Here is a 16901-nt window from a genome sequence, read left to right on the forward strand (position 1 = left end):
GTCATTTCAAGCCATAGTTGTCCAAAAATGAGTCTTTGATGATGTACTGGAGATGCCTTGGATTGAACCACGCACCAACAAGCGCGCAAACCATTCAGATTGGTACGACTTGCGTGGCCCTTAGTGTCTTCCAGTCTAAGTCTCAGGAACGAATGGAGAATGACAGTCGTATTGCAAATGTTATCTTGTTTCACGCGAAACTGATTAATACCTCATCCTTCGAGAGAGCGTGAAAATTGCAAATGTTATCTGCAAGTCCTTGAAGATTGAGTTTGACTATTTACTATTGCAGCACTTAATATCACCATTTTAGTTGGGAAGGACCGTAAAAACTCAGTACCTTTGCTTTGGGGAAGATTGCTAGGAGGGAGACTAAGTTTGAATCTATCAACATATTCAGTTAGACTCATATTTACTCAAAAGTTTAGTCAATGAATTATAGGCCAATTATAATATATTAACTATTTCATACTATACCAATTCTCCAATGTGAGATTTTCTAACATAATTCACTCATCCATTTCAACCAACATGTGAACTTAATGTTAAGTTTGGATCCCCTTAATTCAGGAATCATTCTGCGTCAATTATGTCTTAATTAGAATATCCACTTCGTTGTGACCACATTGCTACACCAAACACCCACCTTCAACTCATCTCTTTGGCTTTGTTGCATGTGCCACACCAAACACCCACCTTCAACTCATCTCTTTGGCTTTGTTGCATGTGCCACACCAAACACCCACCTTCAACTCATCTCTTTGGCTTTGTTGCATGTGCCGATCACAACAACAACACCCACATTTATCCCTAGTCTCTTTCTCTAGACCGAACTTATAAAGCCTACCATTAGGACCAGATTGTTACACCACAACTCCTACCGTCAACCGGTCTCTTGCACCAGACTGATGAAAATTGCCCAGAAATTGAGTTGCTCATGAGGTTTCTTCCTTCATATATTCGCCAAATACCGTTATACATTGGGATGAGCTACTGATCAATCATCGGCTCTAATACTATTTCTTTGGAGCTCGTAGGAGAAGCCCAATATCTTTGCTTGTAGAGGACGCCATAAGGGAGCCCAAGTTTGAGTCCATCAATAATACTAGTTAAACCAACCTTTATTGAAAATTTTAAGCTAATGAGTTATGAACCAATTATGATATAGTAAATATTCTACAGTACCAATTCTTCTATGTAGGAAATTCTAACACAACATATCCATGCATCTCAACAATTCATATTAATTTTTTTTTTTGGTAAAAATTCATATTAAATTTTAGAACTTGATAAACATGACAAAGTAGACCTTATTAAGTGTATCTCTAGGAGAGATATTCCAACATTTCGTCTAATAAAAATGATGAATCCCATGAGTCGCCCATGTCCAAATCTACGGTTTACGTTCATTTTGAATCATTGCTCCATTTATTGAATAATGCCACCTCCAAGTTAGAGATATCAGAAGTCCTAATCCGAGGTAAGTCTAGTACAAGTGCCAATACTTTCGCAGGATACTCGCTTAAGTGTCAAATTTTTTTCCGCTCATTTAAGTGCCATTTCTGGCTAAACGTCCTACATGGATTTTGTGTCTTTTTCCTTTAGGGCCGGTGAGGGTCATTGGCAACCCTCATCGGCCCTAAAGAAAATAGACAAAAAAATTTTAAAACGGTCGCAGGCGAGGGACCCCACGGCCTTGCCCACTGCTGGTGAGGCCCTAATGCTATCTCATAAGGCCTTCACAATGAGAGCAAGGTGGCGAGGGTCCTCATCGGCTTTAGGCAGCCATAGGCGAGGTTCCTCATGGCCTCAGTCGTTGCTGGGGAGGCCCCAACGCGGTCACCCAAGGCCTTCATGGCAAGAGCAAGGCGGTGAGGGCCCTCGCTAGCTTTGGGCGGTTGCAAGCGAGGGTCCTCATGGCCTTGCCCACTATCAGAAAGGCCTCAACGGCCTCGCCCAAGGCCATTCGTGGCCAAGGGCGAGGTGGCCCTCGCTCAATTTGGGTGAAGATTTTGCGATCAGCGAGGATCGCTAGTGATCCTCGCCAGCCTTAGAGAAAAAAAAAGCAAAAAGAAAAGCAAAATAAAAATAAAAATCCAAAATTATAGTAATTATAATCATTATTAAAAAATATTAAAGTTATATTTTTCGACGGTCACGTCAGCTCCTAATCCCATTTGAGGAAGGTTATTTGAATATGTGGTATATCTACCCCCAAACCTCATATCGTTAACGTGTTTGAAAATCAATGGAATCAATGAATCAAAACGTCGAAATCAATGGAGCACGTCCACTGAAACGCTCATCCGAAGTTCTGATATCGTTTTATACCTGTGAGTGGCATTTATGAGTTGACTCTTAGATACACCGAACGATGTTCCTCCACCAGCTCGTTCCTTATAAGAGGATAACTCATGCCCGCCCAAGACCAGTAAATGGGAAGAGACACAGAAAAGAAGAAGCGTACGATCATCAGGAACATGGCCAACTCAACGTCGCCTGCCTCGTACATTTACTTCGTCGCCATCTCACTGTTTCTGGGGAATTTGGTCCTCGGAGCTCAAGCTAGAACCGTCCACTACTACGATTTCGTGGTAAGTAATCCAAAGCATATCATCTGCAGTGGTCCAAGTGCGGTTCCTGTCTTGTTATTGAAATCCATATTGTTTTTGCTGGCATATTCCAATCGAAATACAAATACAACTCTCACTTTCCAGAATATACAAAACTACTGATGCTTACACATTTTTATGACAGCGACTAATTATTCTCGAATCTTTTTCCCCCTTTCTCGTGTATAAAAATTGTCTCGAATCATTGGTAACGTGTTTTTTTTTTGTTTTGTTAACACCTTGAAAAACCCCAAATTGGTACACTTGTAACAAATTTACCATAAATTATTTTTTTGACCATGAAAAACCTCAAAATGGTATACGTGTGATAAATTTATCATGACTAACCATAAAAAAACCTAAATTAGTATATTTATGACAAATTTATCTCAAACTAATTTATTTGACCGTAAAAAACCCCAAAACTGATAAAATTGTGACAAATATACCTTATGCTAAATTGGATTAATACCACAAAAAAATCGCAAAAATTACAAATTGTGACAAATGGAGCGTAAAATCTCAAATTTGTATACCAGTCAACTATCACGTGTCATTTAACTTAATAATTTGAAATTAAAATTAACGAAAATTAATAGAGGGTAAATTTGTTATAAGTGTATCAGTTTGGGGTAAATTTGTCAAAGGTATACTAGTTTGGGGTTTTTGGTAGTAAAAAAAATAGCTTTGAATAAATTTGTCACATGCATACTAGTTTTGGGTTTTTCAGAGTATTAACCTTTTTTTTTTGCTAGAAATACTTTCTCATCAATGAGATCCAAATAGCACATACTTCAACAATCCGATACTTTTCTTTTTTTTTTTGGTCGAAACAATCTGATACCTTATGCAGTCATTTTCTTTTATACGGACGGTTCAATTTGGGGTATTGATCCCTCCTTACATGAAGTCCATCCTTTCTTTGTTTCGAAGCTGAGAGAAATCAACGTTACGAGGAATTGCACGATCACGACGATCCTGGTGGTGAACGATAGTTTTCCTGGGCCAACCATTCGCGTTCAAAAAGGTGATCTTGTGTACGTGAAGGTTCATAATCAAGGATTATATGGGGTCACTCTTCATTGGTACTTCATTCTATCCATCTTGTTTAATATTTGATTGCTCTCCTACGTTAGCTTGTGATGTGATAGATAACTCAAACGAAAAGAAGCTATATGCTAACACATAACCTTATCAGCAAGGTATGAGCTTAGGTACCTCTAGGTATCTGTGGAGTGCTCGTTCATGGGATTTATGCAGCTTGGTTTTCTGAGTTTACTTTAGTTAAAACAGGATTGATTTATATATGTGTACAAATTAACCGAAGAACCTGAAAATCAAACAATTCAATATTTCATCACAGAACTATATTTCATCTTTAAAATGTAAAAAAAAGGACATTAAATTTATTTATTAAATGCAAATAGCAATTGTCTAGCTCGTGGAGTCCATTCATGTATGATGAAATTCATTGATTTGTAGGCATGGGGTGAAGCAACCACGAAATCCATGGTCAGATGGTCCAGAGTATATTACACAATGTGCTATTCCACCGGGAACAAATTTCACTTATGAAGTGAATTTAACTGAAGAAGAAGGAACTATTTGGTGGCATGCCCATAATGAGTGGACAAGATCTACAGTGCATGGTGCTATTGTTGTTTTGCCACGTGAAGGATCAAGTTTCCCATTCCCTACGGCAGATGGAGAGCATGTAATTGTGCTTGGTATGTGCTCTAAAGATTTCTTATGGGACTCTTTTGGAACTTCTAAGGCTATGAAGTGGATTAGAAATTCAAAATCCATAACTCAGTTATGAAAGAAAAATAGATTTCCGATATTCGTATGATAATAAAAATTTGTCCATTTTATTCCATCTCAATGACTTAATCTTTTGGCTTCTAACCCTTCGCCTAACTTTGCCTTTCAACCAATGACGGACTGCTCGCCCAATAGATCAAAACGTACCTTTTCCTAGAAGCATGTAAAGTGACTGATGTTCGGTTGTTGTTATCTATTTGAAATCATTGAAAAAGTTTGTATTATAGTGAAGATCAAATTCTCTTACTAGAATATTGATATCATACCACTGTTTCATTTGGAGATTGTGGTTTGATGGCCTGGGCTTCTTCGATGGAACTCCTCCATCATGATCTCTATTTTCCAGTGCATCTATCTTGCCCTAAAGAAAAGGAATAAATAAATTTAACTCATGTAAAAGTAATAAAATAATAATTATTATTATTATGAGACGACTATGCACTTCATTGAAATATACATTTGCGTTTGAATGGTAAAAGCAAATGGTAGTTTAAAGTCATTTTCCTTTCATAATTTGCAGGTTCTTGGTATAATGAAGGAACTTCTCTAAATAAAGCCTTAGAGATGGAAATGTCCATCGGCAGTCCCAACATACCTCGTGCAACTGGTTACCTGATCAATGGACAATATGGAGATTTTGTTCCATGCTCCAATGGTACATTCATACTCTCATTTATTTTATTCTTTCTTATTAAGTTGTTCTTTGGACATTATGAGTATGAGTACAGGAATGCAGACCAAGACGTAAAAGCAACTTCCTTAAAATGTTTACTCTGAGTTATTGTAGATATATGATTTTCTTTTACAAAAATATACTGCAAAGTGGGTGCTTTCAGTACAGTGTATGTAGTAAATCTAACTCGAATTCAAATTACATAGATGTGTATGAATAAGCATTGAATTATCTTAGATTGAAGGTATTATGCTTTTTTCAGATGTCTCATATTTTGCTGTATCCAATGTTCTGATATATTGTTTCTTCATGCTATCAATTTTACAGAAACGACGCCTCACTTTTTTGTTGATTACGGTAAGACTTATCTCCTCCGTATAGTTAGCGCAGTAGTCGGTACAGAAATGTTCTTCTCTATCGCCGATCACAACATGACTGTAGTTGGAATGGATGGAGCATACACAAAACCGATCGTTGTTTCATATCTAATGATAGAACCTGGACAAACGATGGACATATTAGTTACCACAAATCAATCTCCAGGAAGGTATTACATGGCAGCTCAACGGTTTGCAACCGAATACCTGGCTTTCACTAAATTTTCCCACGTTGTTGCTACTGCGATTATCCAGTACAAAGGGAATTACAGTCTGACATCACCACCAAGTTTTCCAATTGATACCCTCCCATTTTATCACGACTATAGTGCCGCAGTGAGTTTCACACATCAACTGAGAAGTTTAGCAACTGAAGAATATCCCGTGGACGTCCCTTACAACGTGACGACAAGGATGTTTATCACAGCTTCCCTGAATAGCTTGCCATGCCCAGACGATTCGTGTTATATGGGTGATTCCAAACTCGCCGCAAGTCTAAATAACATAAGTTGGAAGGACCCATCTGTCGATGTGCTGCAAGCTTATTACAGGTTCATCTCTCCTCCTAGTAACTTGATCTTTTCTTCCTACGGCTTTTTATCACTATAGGCTAGGAACATCTATTTTGACGTTATGAATACCCGGAAACTAAGAGTAACACATCTTTGCAATTAATATGCAGAAACATCAGCGGAGTATACACCGCAGATTTTCCCGATTTTCCTCCAGAAATGTTTAATTTCACGGGAGATGATTTGCCGAGCAGTCTTGCGGAGGCTTCTGTAGGGACAGCCGTAAAAGTTCTGAATTACAACGAAACGGTAGAGATAGTTTTCCAAGGGACTAATTTGTTGGAGGGATCAGAATATCATCCGATGCATATGCATGGATACAGCTTTTACATCGTTGGGCTCGGCTCAGGAAATTTCAACAACGAGACCGATCCTCTAGCATACAATTTGGTCGATCCGCCCAAAGTCAATACATTTGGAGTTCCTAGAAGTGGATGGGTTGCAATCAGATTCAGGGCAGATAATCCAGGTATTTCTCATACTCTTCTCTTACTTCTTCTCGTGTAATTCAACATCTAAGAAACATGGAGACATTACTTGATTGGTTTTTGTCCATAGGTCAAAATGCCATTTTGTATACATAAAGAGTTGTGGGAAAAATATCAAAAATCATTTTCGCTATTTGGAGCAAAATACCATTTTGTATTTGGAAAGGAGTTCCACGAGCTAACATTTTAACTTCGTATGCGGCAGGTGTATGGTTTTGGCATTGTCATATAGACCGACATATGAGCTGGGGAATGGATTATGTTTTCATAGTGAAAAATGGGGATACGGAAGAGACAAGTATGAGGCCACCTCCTCCCTATATGCCTCCTTGCGTTGCCTCGAAGAAGGACAAACTCTTTGGTGAACAAGATCGGAATTTAAAAAGTGACATATAATTACAAGATTAGGCGTATTTATAGGCATCGGGTAGCAGGTGCATGTTCGCATTATTAATACGTAATTTATATGTATTTGGAGGCATTTCTTAATTATGTTCTTATTTATATCCTAAATATAATTAGGGTTTGTTTGTTAAAAAGTGTTTATGTTCCCCACAACAAATTTTTTGTTCTAGAAACAAAAAAAAGAATAGAAACGGATTTAGTAAGGGTGCATTTGGTAACATTTCTATTTAAAAATTGTTTTTGAGAACAATAATAGAAAAAAATATTTCTGCTTCAGAAATAATTTTTGAACAAAAAAAACGCGTTTGATAAATCTGTTCCAAAAATATAAAAAGAATAGAAACATGTTTGGTAAATTTGTATAATTTTTTTATTTCTTTTAATTTTTAATATTTTTATTTTTTTCTATTTTATTTCTTATTTTCTTATTTATTTTTCCTTTTTTCTTTTTCCTTTTTTTTTTTTTCTTCTTTTGCCGGTCGCCGGCCTCGGCCATGGCCGGTGACCGGCGACAAGGGTCGGTGGCCTCGCCGGCCACGGCGAGGCTTGGCCTCGCCTTGGTTGGGTGAGCTCGAGCTTGCTCGAGATCCGGCGAGGCTTGGCGTCGCCGGGCCACCGCTAGGCGACGCCAACTCCGGCGGTGGCTCGGCGAGGCCGAGCCTCGCCGCCGGCCGGGCGAGCTCGGCCTCGCCGGATCTAGGCGAGATCGAGCTCGCCTAGCTCGGCACGAGGTCGACCTCGCCTTAGCTAGGCGAGCTCGAGCTTGCCCAAATCCGGCGAGGCTGAGCCCATCGCCAGGTGCCAACCTGGCGGTGGCCCGGCAAGGCTGAGCGTCGCCGGCGTTGGGCGAGGTCGGCTTCGTCGGATGCGGGTGAGCTCGAGCTCGCCCAGCCAAGGCGAGGCCGAGCCTCGCCAGGGGCCGGCAACGCTCGGCCTCGCCGAGGGCTGGCGATGCTCCGGCGAGGTCATCGGCCAAAGAAAAAAGAAAGAAAAAAGAAGAAGAAAAAAGAGAGAAGAAAATGGAAGAGAGAGAAAAAGTGTTTCTAAATTTTGTTCTAGAAACAAGAAATGACTTTTTTTGTTTCTTGTTTCCATTCAGATGTGTTTTGGGAACAAAAAAATAATTTTGGAACAAAAATGCAAACAAACGCGTTTATGTTCATTTTTCGTTCCTAGGAACAAAAAAACAGAAATTTTTGTTCCAGGGAACAGAAATAATTTTTAACAAACAGGCTCTAAAACTTTTGTTCCCGGGAACAGATTTGGAACAAAAACAAGAAGTAGAAAAAAGTAGCTTATTGTTCTCGAGAACAATTCCGAGAATCAATTTTTTTCTCTCTTCTTTTTTCTTCTTCTCTTTTCTTTCCTCCTTCTTTCTTTTTTTTGCCAATCGCCTACCTTGGCCATGGCCGGCGACTAGCCAACAAGGGTTGGCGACCTCAACCTTGCCGGAGCGTCGCCGGGCGGGTGCGAGGTCGAGCCTTGCCGATGGCCTGGCGAGGCTTCGGCAAGCTCATCGAACCTCGCCTAGTTGGTTGTCGGTCGTCACCATGGCTGGCGACCGACCATAAAGGAGAAAGAAGGAAAAAATAAAAAAGGAAAAAAGGAAAAAATATAGTAAAAATATTGAAAATTTAAAAAAAAAACGACAAAATTATACAAGTTTACCAAACACATTTCTATTCCTAAAATATAAATTTTTTGCAGTTACCAAGTGTGTTCTTATATTCAGAAATTGTTTCCGGGAATAGAAAAAAAAAAAAAACTATTTCTGTTCAAATATTGTTTTCCGAAACATAATGGTTACCAAATGCGTCCTTAGTCATTTTTATAAATGCATATTATGCAACTCTAATTAGGCCTAAGCCAACATGAACGTTTGTCATTATATGCTTTTGACTCTAAAAATTAACTTGTTACCAAAGCAAGAAAACACATCAAATTCTTCAACATCTTAGCCCAACTCAGCACTTCCTTTGGTCCTATTTCGAGATGCGGACCCCGGAGTGTCATAACTTGGCAGAAATTGACATTTAAGTGCCATAAATTACGAAATGTACACTTAAGTGTCAAAATTGGAGCAAAATGGATCACTTGAGTGCCAATCGACCAAAATCCAGCCAAATTGCATATGTGGCATTTTTTTGACGAAGCAAGCCCAAAACGATGTCGTTTTGCACGTTGATGTGGCCAAATAATGCAAAAACAATGTTGTTTTGGGCTGACGTGATAAAAAAATAATATAAAAATTAATTAAATTAAATTTAAAATTAAATTTAGTTAAAATATTTTAAAATAATAATTTTAAAATTAAAAAAAAAAATTTAAAAAAAATGGGGAGACCGCCGCAGCCTCCCCGCCGTCGCCGGAAGGGCCGGCGATGGAGGGGGAAGGTGGGCTGGGGTGCTAGGCCCGGCTAGGGGCCGGTGACCCTGGCACCGACCAATGGTGAGGGCTCGCGAGCCCTCGACCGCATCCGATGAGGGTTGGCTGCCCTCGCCTAGCCGGGCCAAGGGCCACCGCTCGCTAAGGCTACCCTCGGTGAGGCGATGGCCCTTGGCCCGGTGGGCGAGGTCGTTGACCCTCGCCCAAATCGGCCGAGGGGGGGAGGAGGGGAAGCACCGGCGAGTGAGGAGGAAGAAAAGGGGGGGAAGGAGGAGTAGGGAGGTAGGCTGGGGCTGCCGGCTCTCGGCCGGGGGCTCGGTGGCCTCGGCTGACCCTCCCCCACCTTTCGACGGTGGGGAGGCGGCGGCGACAAGGGCTGAGCCCTTAGCCAGCCGCCGGCTGCCTTCCTCCTCGTCCGTTTCCCCTTTTTTTTTAATAAATATAAATTATATTATTATTTTGTTTTTAATTTAATTTAATTAATTGTTATATTATATTAAAATTCAAAATATGCCAAAACGATGTCGTTTTGGCCGATTTAATAGTTCTATTTTGGCCAACACCCAAAACGATGTTGTTTGGGGTGAATTAGACCTGACTCAGCTCTCCGGCGAGCCACCTCAACAAGAAATATTAATATTTAAATGTTATGTATGATTTCCGGCTGGCTTCGCTAGAGGTGGCACTCAGGTGTTCCACTTTTATTCAAATGTGGCACTTAAGTATACCTTTTGTAAGTTATAGCATTTAAGTGTCCCTTTCTGCCAAGTTATGGCACTTGTAGTGTTCTTTTCTCGTCCTATTTCTATCTCAACAAAATTTGACGCATTTCAAGTTTTTTTTTCTCTACCATCTCTTTATTTAACGTCTTCCATTTCCATTAATCCCAATTTCCAAGTCATCTCTCTACAACATTGTGCCTACTTTCACCTCTCTTTCCCTCTTCTCTGCTCCAATTTCTACTATTTCTCAAATGACATCAGTGCACTCAACCCCGCCACCTTTTGTTCCTTCCAACATGGCAAGTCTCTTCACCATCAAGCTTGATCCAAACAATTATCTTCTGTAGAATTTGGACTAAAGCCTATTCCAACATGCACCAATCTGCTAGGCTATGTGGATGAGCCTTTGCCATATTTGGCAAAGATTTAAATGTACAAACAAGATAGTTAAATATGAAGCTTGTATCCTAGGATAAGGGTAGCCTTGAGCACAAAGATTGAAGACCTTTTAGTATTCAGGGATTCGGACTCGATCATGCACCAAGTTAAAGGGGATTGGCAGACGTGCACCATCGTCACTTGGTCCACTTGAGCTAGATGTTCAACACCTCTTATCAAGATTGATTGTGGGAGCAAATCAATCATCCAAGTTTGACTATGAAAATGTCTTAAACATCCATTTGTAAAAATGACTAATTTGAAAAATATTTGTCATGCCTTAAACCTCGAGCTTGCAAACATCCCTCAACGGTTGATTATATTGCGACGTCTTAGAACATGTCGCCGACCCATTCTTTTTATCTTTCGATTAAACACATGCGAAAGTAACTCAAATGAACAACACCCAATCAATAATCATAGTAGGGATAGTAAAACACATTGAATGTTTCCAAAGGCACAACCTTTATTAATTACTTGTTAACCCTAGGAAGTTTAACAATTATAAGCCCATCCAAAAGGGCGACTTCCTACCAACCAACTCAAAAACTTATTAGAGTAAGGGTTAACCTAAACTTCACTAACGGAAAAACTAGCCAAAAAGTGTCGTATCTCACGTCCATCACAACTATACTTGGTAGTTCTTCATGCTACGGTCTTGAAAATAATTAACAACAACGGGATGAGATAAAAATCTCAGCGAGTCAACTTCCTAAATCTCGATTGGGAAGCTAATTCACCTCGGAGGTAGCCTAAACATGCAACGACATACAATCTTACCTCGTCTTGGCATATCCCTGTATATTAGTACATCTCACATAGCAATATTAGTACAACTCACATAAATAATAATCAGAACATGTTCGAAATATTCTAAGCACATTATCAACACATGTATTCTAATTATTACGACCCTTCGGGCCATAACCAACACAAGAGTCTATACATGGTCCCGCCCCCATCGGGCACGGCATCGTTTATAATTGTTACCTAGACGACATTCTATAAAGGAGTATCGATGCGGCCTTAATTGCGACTTGGCATTCAGACCCCTGCCAGGCATCCGATAAAAATCGGGTATCGCCCCTAAACTCTTGTTGGGTGACAGGTTCAATTAAATGACAACTCAAGTACACCAACAATCAAATCAATTCTTATTGCCATTAATTAGCCAATAACAAAAGAATTTGTTTTTAAATAATTAACTTTGACAATTTTTCACATTTAAAAACCTTAGTAAAATATTCGTACGTGGTCACATATTTGAAATCAACTCATCAAACTTTGAACACTTCTATTTTAAAACCCCATTATTTTCATTAGTGCGTAAAACTTTACGTCCAAACCCAACACCTCAAAATTCTCTATTTTCTAGCCTATAAACCCCTTTTTTTATAATAAATAGAATCTATACTTGGGCAATCAATAATATAGCATTACACATGCAAATTGTTAGAATTATACACAAACTCATCCAAAAAAAAGGGCATAAAATTCTACTTAACGACTAATCCTTCATTAATTACACTAATCGTGATTAATTAAGCTAAATTACGATTAATTAAACAAAACTCGATTAATTCACCTAAGTATACTTAATTAAAATTAATTGTTGTTAACTAAAATAATTATGATTAATTAAATAAATAACCATTAAATAAATTATGATTAATTAAAATAAACTCAATTAATTAATCTAACCACGATTAATTAATCTAATCGTAATTATTTAAACTAATCGTACTTAAATTTAATCTAAAACGTCCTTGATTGCAATTAAGGCTAAACCAAAATTAACTAATATTAAACGTAATTATCCCTAAACTAATTTACCCCATAAACGTAATTAACATCCTAATTCACGATTAGGAAGTTATGGGTTTCCGGTGACGGCGAGCTCGTGGCGAAGGCGACATGACAGCGTTGAGAACTCAGGTCTCATGGCACCCATGGCGGCGTGAATGGCATGGCGAATGTGGTGGTGGCTCCTCAAGCTCACGGCTAGCTTACTTGGAGGTTTTGGTGGTGGTCCGGTGGTGGGTGCTCGAAAATGGTGGTGACTCGGTGGCTACTTGCGGCGGTTTGAGGGACAGGTGGCTCAAGTGCCAGCGACTTGAGAGCTCGGTGGCGGAGATGATGATACGGGTGCGATGGTGCCAGTGATGGTGAACGGTGGTGAGAGATGGCGGATGATGGTGGGGATGGTGGACGGTGGTGGTGGTGAGGTGGTGTGGTGGTGGCGATGGGGTGGTGTGGCAGTGAGATGGTCGGATGATTATGGTGGGTGAGGGGCGGCACAAACGAAAGGGGGAAGTGAAAAATGGAGAGGAAGGTGGGGAAGAGAAGAAGAAAAAAGAAGATGGGGGGGGAATGGGGTGGTCTGTGTAGCCAAGGGGAAATGGCGTGGGGTTGGGGGAAAGAAGGAGAGAGAAAGAGAGAAGAGGAAGAAGAAAGAGGGAAAAATAAAAAGAAAAGGGGGTGGCAGAAGGTGGCGTGAAAGGGGAGGGAGAGAGAGAAGAAAAGGGAGGGGGAGGGTTGTTCTACAGTGGGGTGGTGTGAATTAGGGGTGAGCATTGTTTCAAGGTAGAACCTACAATATGAGAATCGAACCGATGGGAATTTGTAGGTTCCAGGTTCTAAGGTATGTAGGGTGGGCTTCAAGTTTCAAAAAATAAGGAACCTGTTTCAATGAGTAGGTTTTAAGTTCTTAATTGGAGGAACTTGTTAAGAACTTAAAACCTGAAACTTGGAATCTAGAATCTGTAACCTAAAACTTGCAACAAGTTTTAATATTTTTCTTGGTCAGTGTCTCCGTGCGATCCTCCGATATTCCATATCATTCAATGATGAGTATATAATTAAGAAGTATTAATCCGAGTTTCCATTTTATGGTTAAGATTTTTAGTTTATTGATGTTCATATTTTTTGTGTATCTAAATATAAGTTATTGTTAGTGAATTGTAATCGTTCAAATAATAATATAGGTGAAACTTGGGTAGATCCTAGAACCTGTGACAGGATAAGTTCCAGATTTTATGGTATGTAAGATAGATTCTAGGTTCTAAAAAATAAAGAATATGTTCCAATGAGTAGGTTCCAAGGTTAAATTTATACGGAACCTGAAATTGCTTACCTTTCTTTTATCTAGTTGAATTTCTTGCCAATGATTCCTTTTCCCCTATTAATAGTTTTGTCCGTTTTGTATTCTCTTTGATGAATGATAAGATTATTTATTATTGTTGCGTTAATTTTTATTTTGTTTAACTAAAAATATATATATATATATAAGAACTTGTTGGACCTGAAACTTGTAACATGGTAGGTTCTAGGTTTCAGATTTTAACGGGTAGATTCCAGGTTTCAAAAAACAAGGAACCTATACCCGAGGGTAGGTTCCAGGTTTTTTGGAACCACTCACCCCATCGTCAAGGGTAAGGGGAGAGAGAGAGAGAGAGAGAGAGAGGGGGATTTTATGATGATTTTTTCTTCAAAAATCATCATTTTCCTCACACCAACTCCCCCTAAATCACTCCTCACCAAGTCTCTTGGCCCCCTCTATTTCTTTTAATTTCTAATTTCTTAAAACAAGTTTTTTGGTCCAATTATTTTTATTTTTTGCCACTTGATCCGATTTTTTTTCTAGTCTCTAATTTTTCATTCAATTATTCCTTTTTCCTAAAATTTCGGACTCGCCGATAATTCGATGGATGATGAGATGATGTTCAATAATTAAATCTCAAAACTCTCAAAAGTTCGATAATCAAAATCAAAATCAAATTTCATGGTTAAAATCGATTGAACGCGAATTTAGTACGATTTAAGCTATTAGGTAACTTTTAGTATGGGTGATTGGGTTTAGGATGGGTAGGATCTAGTCTTGGACTCTGTACCCAATCATGTTATAACCGATTTCTTTTTTTTGGATCCCGTACCCGACCATATTTGTATTAGACCTTATACCCGACCCACCTTATTTTTCCGGTCCGATTCCAGGATCAATCATGTTTCCACTGGAACCTGTTTTACAATCTACTGATATTCTATACGATTTGGAATTTTATATTAATACCCAAGAAAATAACGTAATTATCCTAATTTGTATCAAAATATTAAGTACTTGTAATAAATAAATACATGAACTTTTTGACTAAACAAAAAATTAAAGATCCACAGGATTAATTATAATAAAAATCATAAGACAAAGAATTAGCAACAAATATGGGTCTGATATTAGCCTTATTTCCATATTTACTACATGAAGCTACTCATTTATGCAAACATAACTCTTCATACAAAAGAAAAATTATGTGAGACAATTCACGTGGTATACAAGAATTTGGTAGCGATGAACACTGTTTGTCTGTTGGACGATATGAGATGGAGCCGATAAGGGAGGAAAGCAAGTGAGGAAGAGGAACGATGAAGGAGGAGTGTCGTGCATGTTTGAGAGAGTCAAGAGGAAGAACACAGTGTAATTGCCGGAGTGAAAATAGAAATAAGGGGAAAAAATGGTTTTGAACCTATACTTACAAAACCGGTTCCCAAACCGGTTCCAAAATCGATTCGGGAATTGGTTCCCGGGTGGGTAATCAATGAATCGGTTTAAACTGGTTCCCGAATTTTGGGAATCGATTCCTGGACCGGTTTCAATGGGAGCTGGTTACTGACCCTATTTTCTAGGTGGGCCGGTCTGGTTCCTGGGTATACCCGATCCGGTTGCACACCTCTAGCTTTTAGGAGCTCTCGTGCGGTTAACCCGTGGTCGATAATTTTCGATCTACATTTGTATCTTTTCAAATCGTGGACGACCCTCGATTGTCATGTAATTGCGATGGGTCAATTATGTACTATGAACATAATATCAATAGAAAATAGGTTTATTGTTGGTCGACGCAAGTATCGGAATTGTGCGGAATCACTCGCGAATCGATTACATACTTCCGTCGAATTGATTTATCCATTTGCTAACTGACTTATAACAATATAGTATTGACCCTTGTCAATCCTTATGGTCAAGCGGTCAATCCCTGCGAATTCTCTGGTCTTTCATGTGTTAACCTCTTTACGGCCTCACCCAATGGATTAGTTAACTTGTGAGTGATTAGTTTAAAGTAAAATAACTATAAGTGCGTCGATAAAATAACCATTTCATATATTTTGAAATATGGCCAATTTTCGAAACATCACAATATTTGTTTTAAAAATGAATGACCGTGTTGCTTACAAAAATAAATAAACGAAAAAATATTTTTACCATATGTGAAAATATTTAGACATAGATTATTGTCAATTGTGCAAATAATGTTAATTAACTACTTATTTTAGGTAATATAAGTGATTCTTTCTAGGAAAGTTATCTAAATTATTCATTTCTCACGAAATAATTAGCTTAAACCTCTTTCGCATTGATCATACAGTAGCTTTTTCTTTAAAAAAATTAAAAGACCGCACAAAGACAAAATTGGACAGGGATGCTTCTTCGATGAGCCGCACAGAAGAAAGTTGCGAGTAGGTCTCTTTTTTTCTATAACCTTTTGAAGAGCTCTTAATATGGCAGGGCTTGCGTTGTGAGTTTTACATCTAAATTTAGTCTTCCTTTTTTTAATGAATTTAAGATAATTTGTAGCTGAATTTCTCTTGAAGTAGGTATGGATGAGAATTTCGGTGATTTCATTCTCTCGCATTACTTTAATTGTAAGATCTCCTTAACTTCCATATTTATTTTATAATAAGTTCAGATGCCATTATTTTTATAATTTTAAAGGGGGAGGTGAGGGGTTCAAATCCCCACCTTCTCAGGGGGGATGGGGGTGGGGATGCGTAAGTTTCAGGAGTAGGTTTTGACTCCCACGCCCTGCAAAAGGCAGGGCAAAAGTCTGAGAGTGAGTGTAAAGTAGGAATAGAATAGGGCGACCCAAAAAAAAAAAAATCTCGGACTAGGCAATATAATTAGATCTTTTGCTTTCAATTTGAGTACCAGAGAGTGAGAGAATAAGTAGCGGGTAAATACTGTCATTTGATTTTGTTTTTTTTTTTTTTTTTTGGTGAAAGGTAAATAGAATATAAGGAGCTTGGAAAATTACAAAAGATCGGGTCCATAACCTACACTCTCATAACATAAGAGTGGAGGGGAACCGATGTAAAACGAGCAAGAACAGAAACTAAGGAAAATAGCAAGCGAAGGCAATGGCGAAAGCACCATACAACCCACGGAGACCCTCCGAACTAAACATACAAAGGCTAAGAACGGAGAAACCAGAACAGAGGCGAGCGGAAACAAGATCAGCGAGTAGAGAAGACCACCGGATCGAATCCCCAGCACCTTTGAAGCCTTTTGTTCCTCGGAGATGGAGGAACATTGGAGAAAGAAATAGCTTTGTCTCTGACCGCCTTAATAAGGTGATTTTT

At 38.9% G+C, this 16901-nt stretch overlaps 1 protein-coding gene across 1 annotated transcript; it reads left to right on the forward strand.

The window, feature by feature from the left end:
- Positions 1-2419: 2419 nt before the first annotated feature.
- LOC104449548 (putative laccase-9) lies at positions 2420-7032 on the forward strand. Its single transcript, XM_010063730.3, has 7 exons — positions 2420-2594; positions 3546-3697; positions 4095-4339; positions 4954-5088; positions 5434-6034; positions 6166-6524; positions 6749-7032. Exons 1-7 carry the CDS (start codon positions 2436-2438, stop codon positions 6937-6939), a joined length of 1842 nt encoding a protein of 613 aa, XP_010062032.2. The 5' UTR covers positions 2420-2435; the 3' UTR covers positions 6940-7032.
- Positions 7033-16901: the final 9869 nt, after the last annotated feature.

Source organism: Eucalyptus grandis, chromosome 6 (genome assembly GCF_016545825.1).
Source record: "Eucalyptus grandis isolate ANBG69807.140 chromosome 6, ASM1654582v1, whole genome shotgun sequence".
Taxonomy (NCBI): Eukaryota; Viridiplantae; Streptophyta; class Magnoliopsida; order Myrtales; family Myrtaceae; genus Eucalyptus; species Eucalyptus grandis.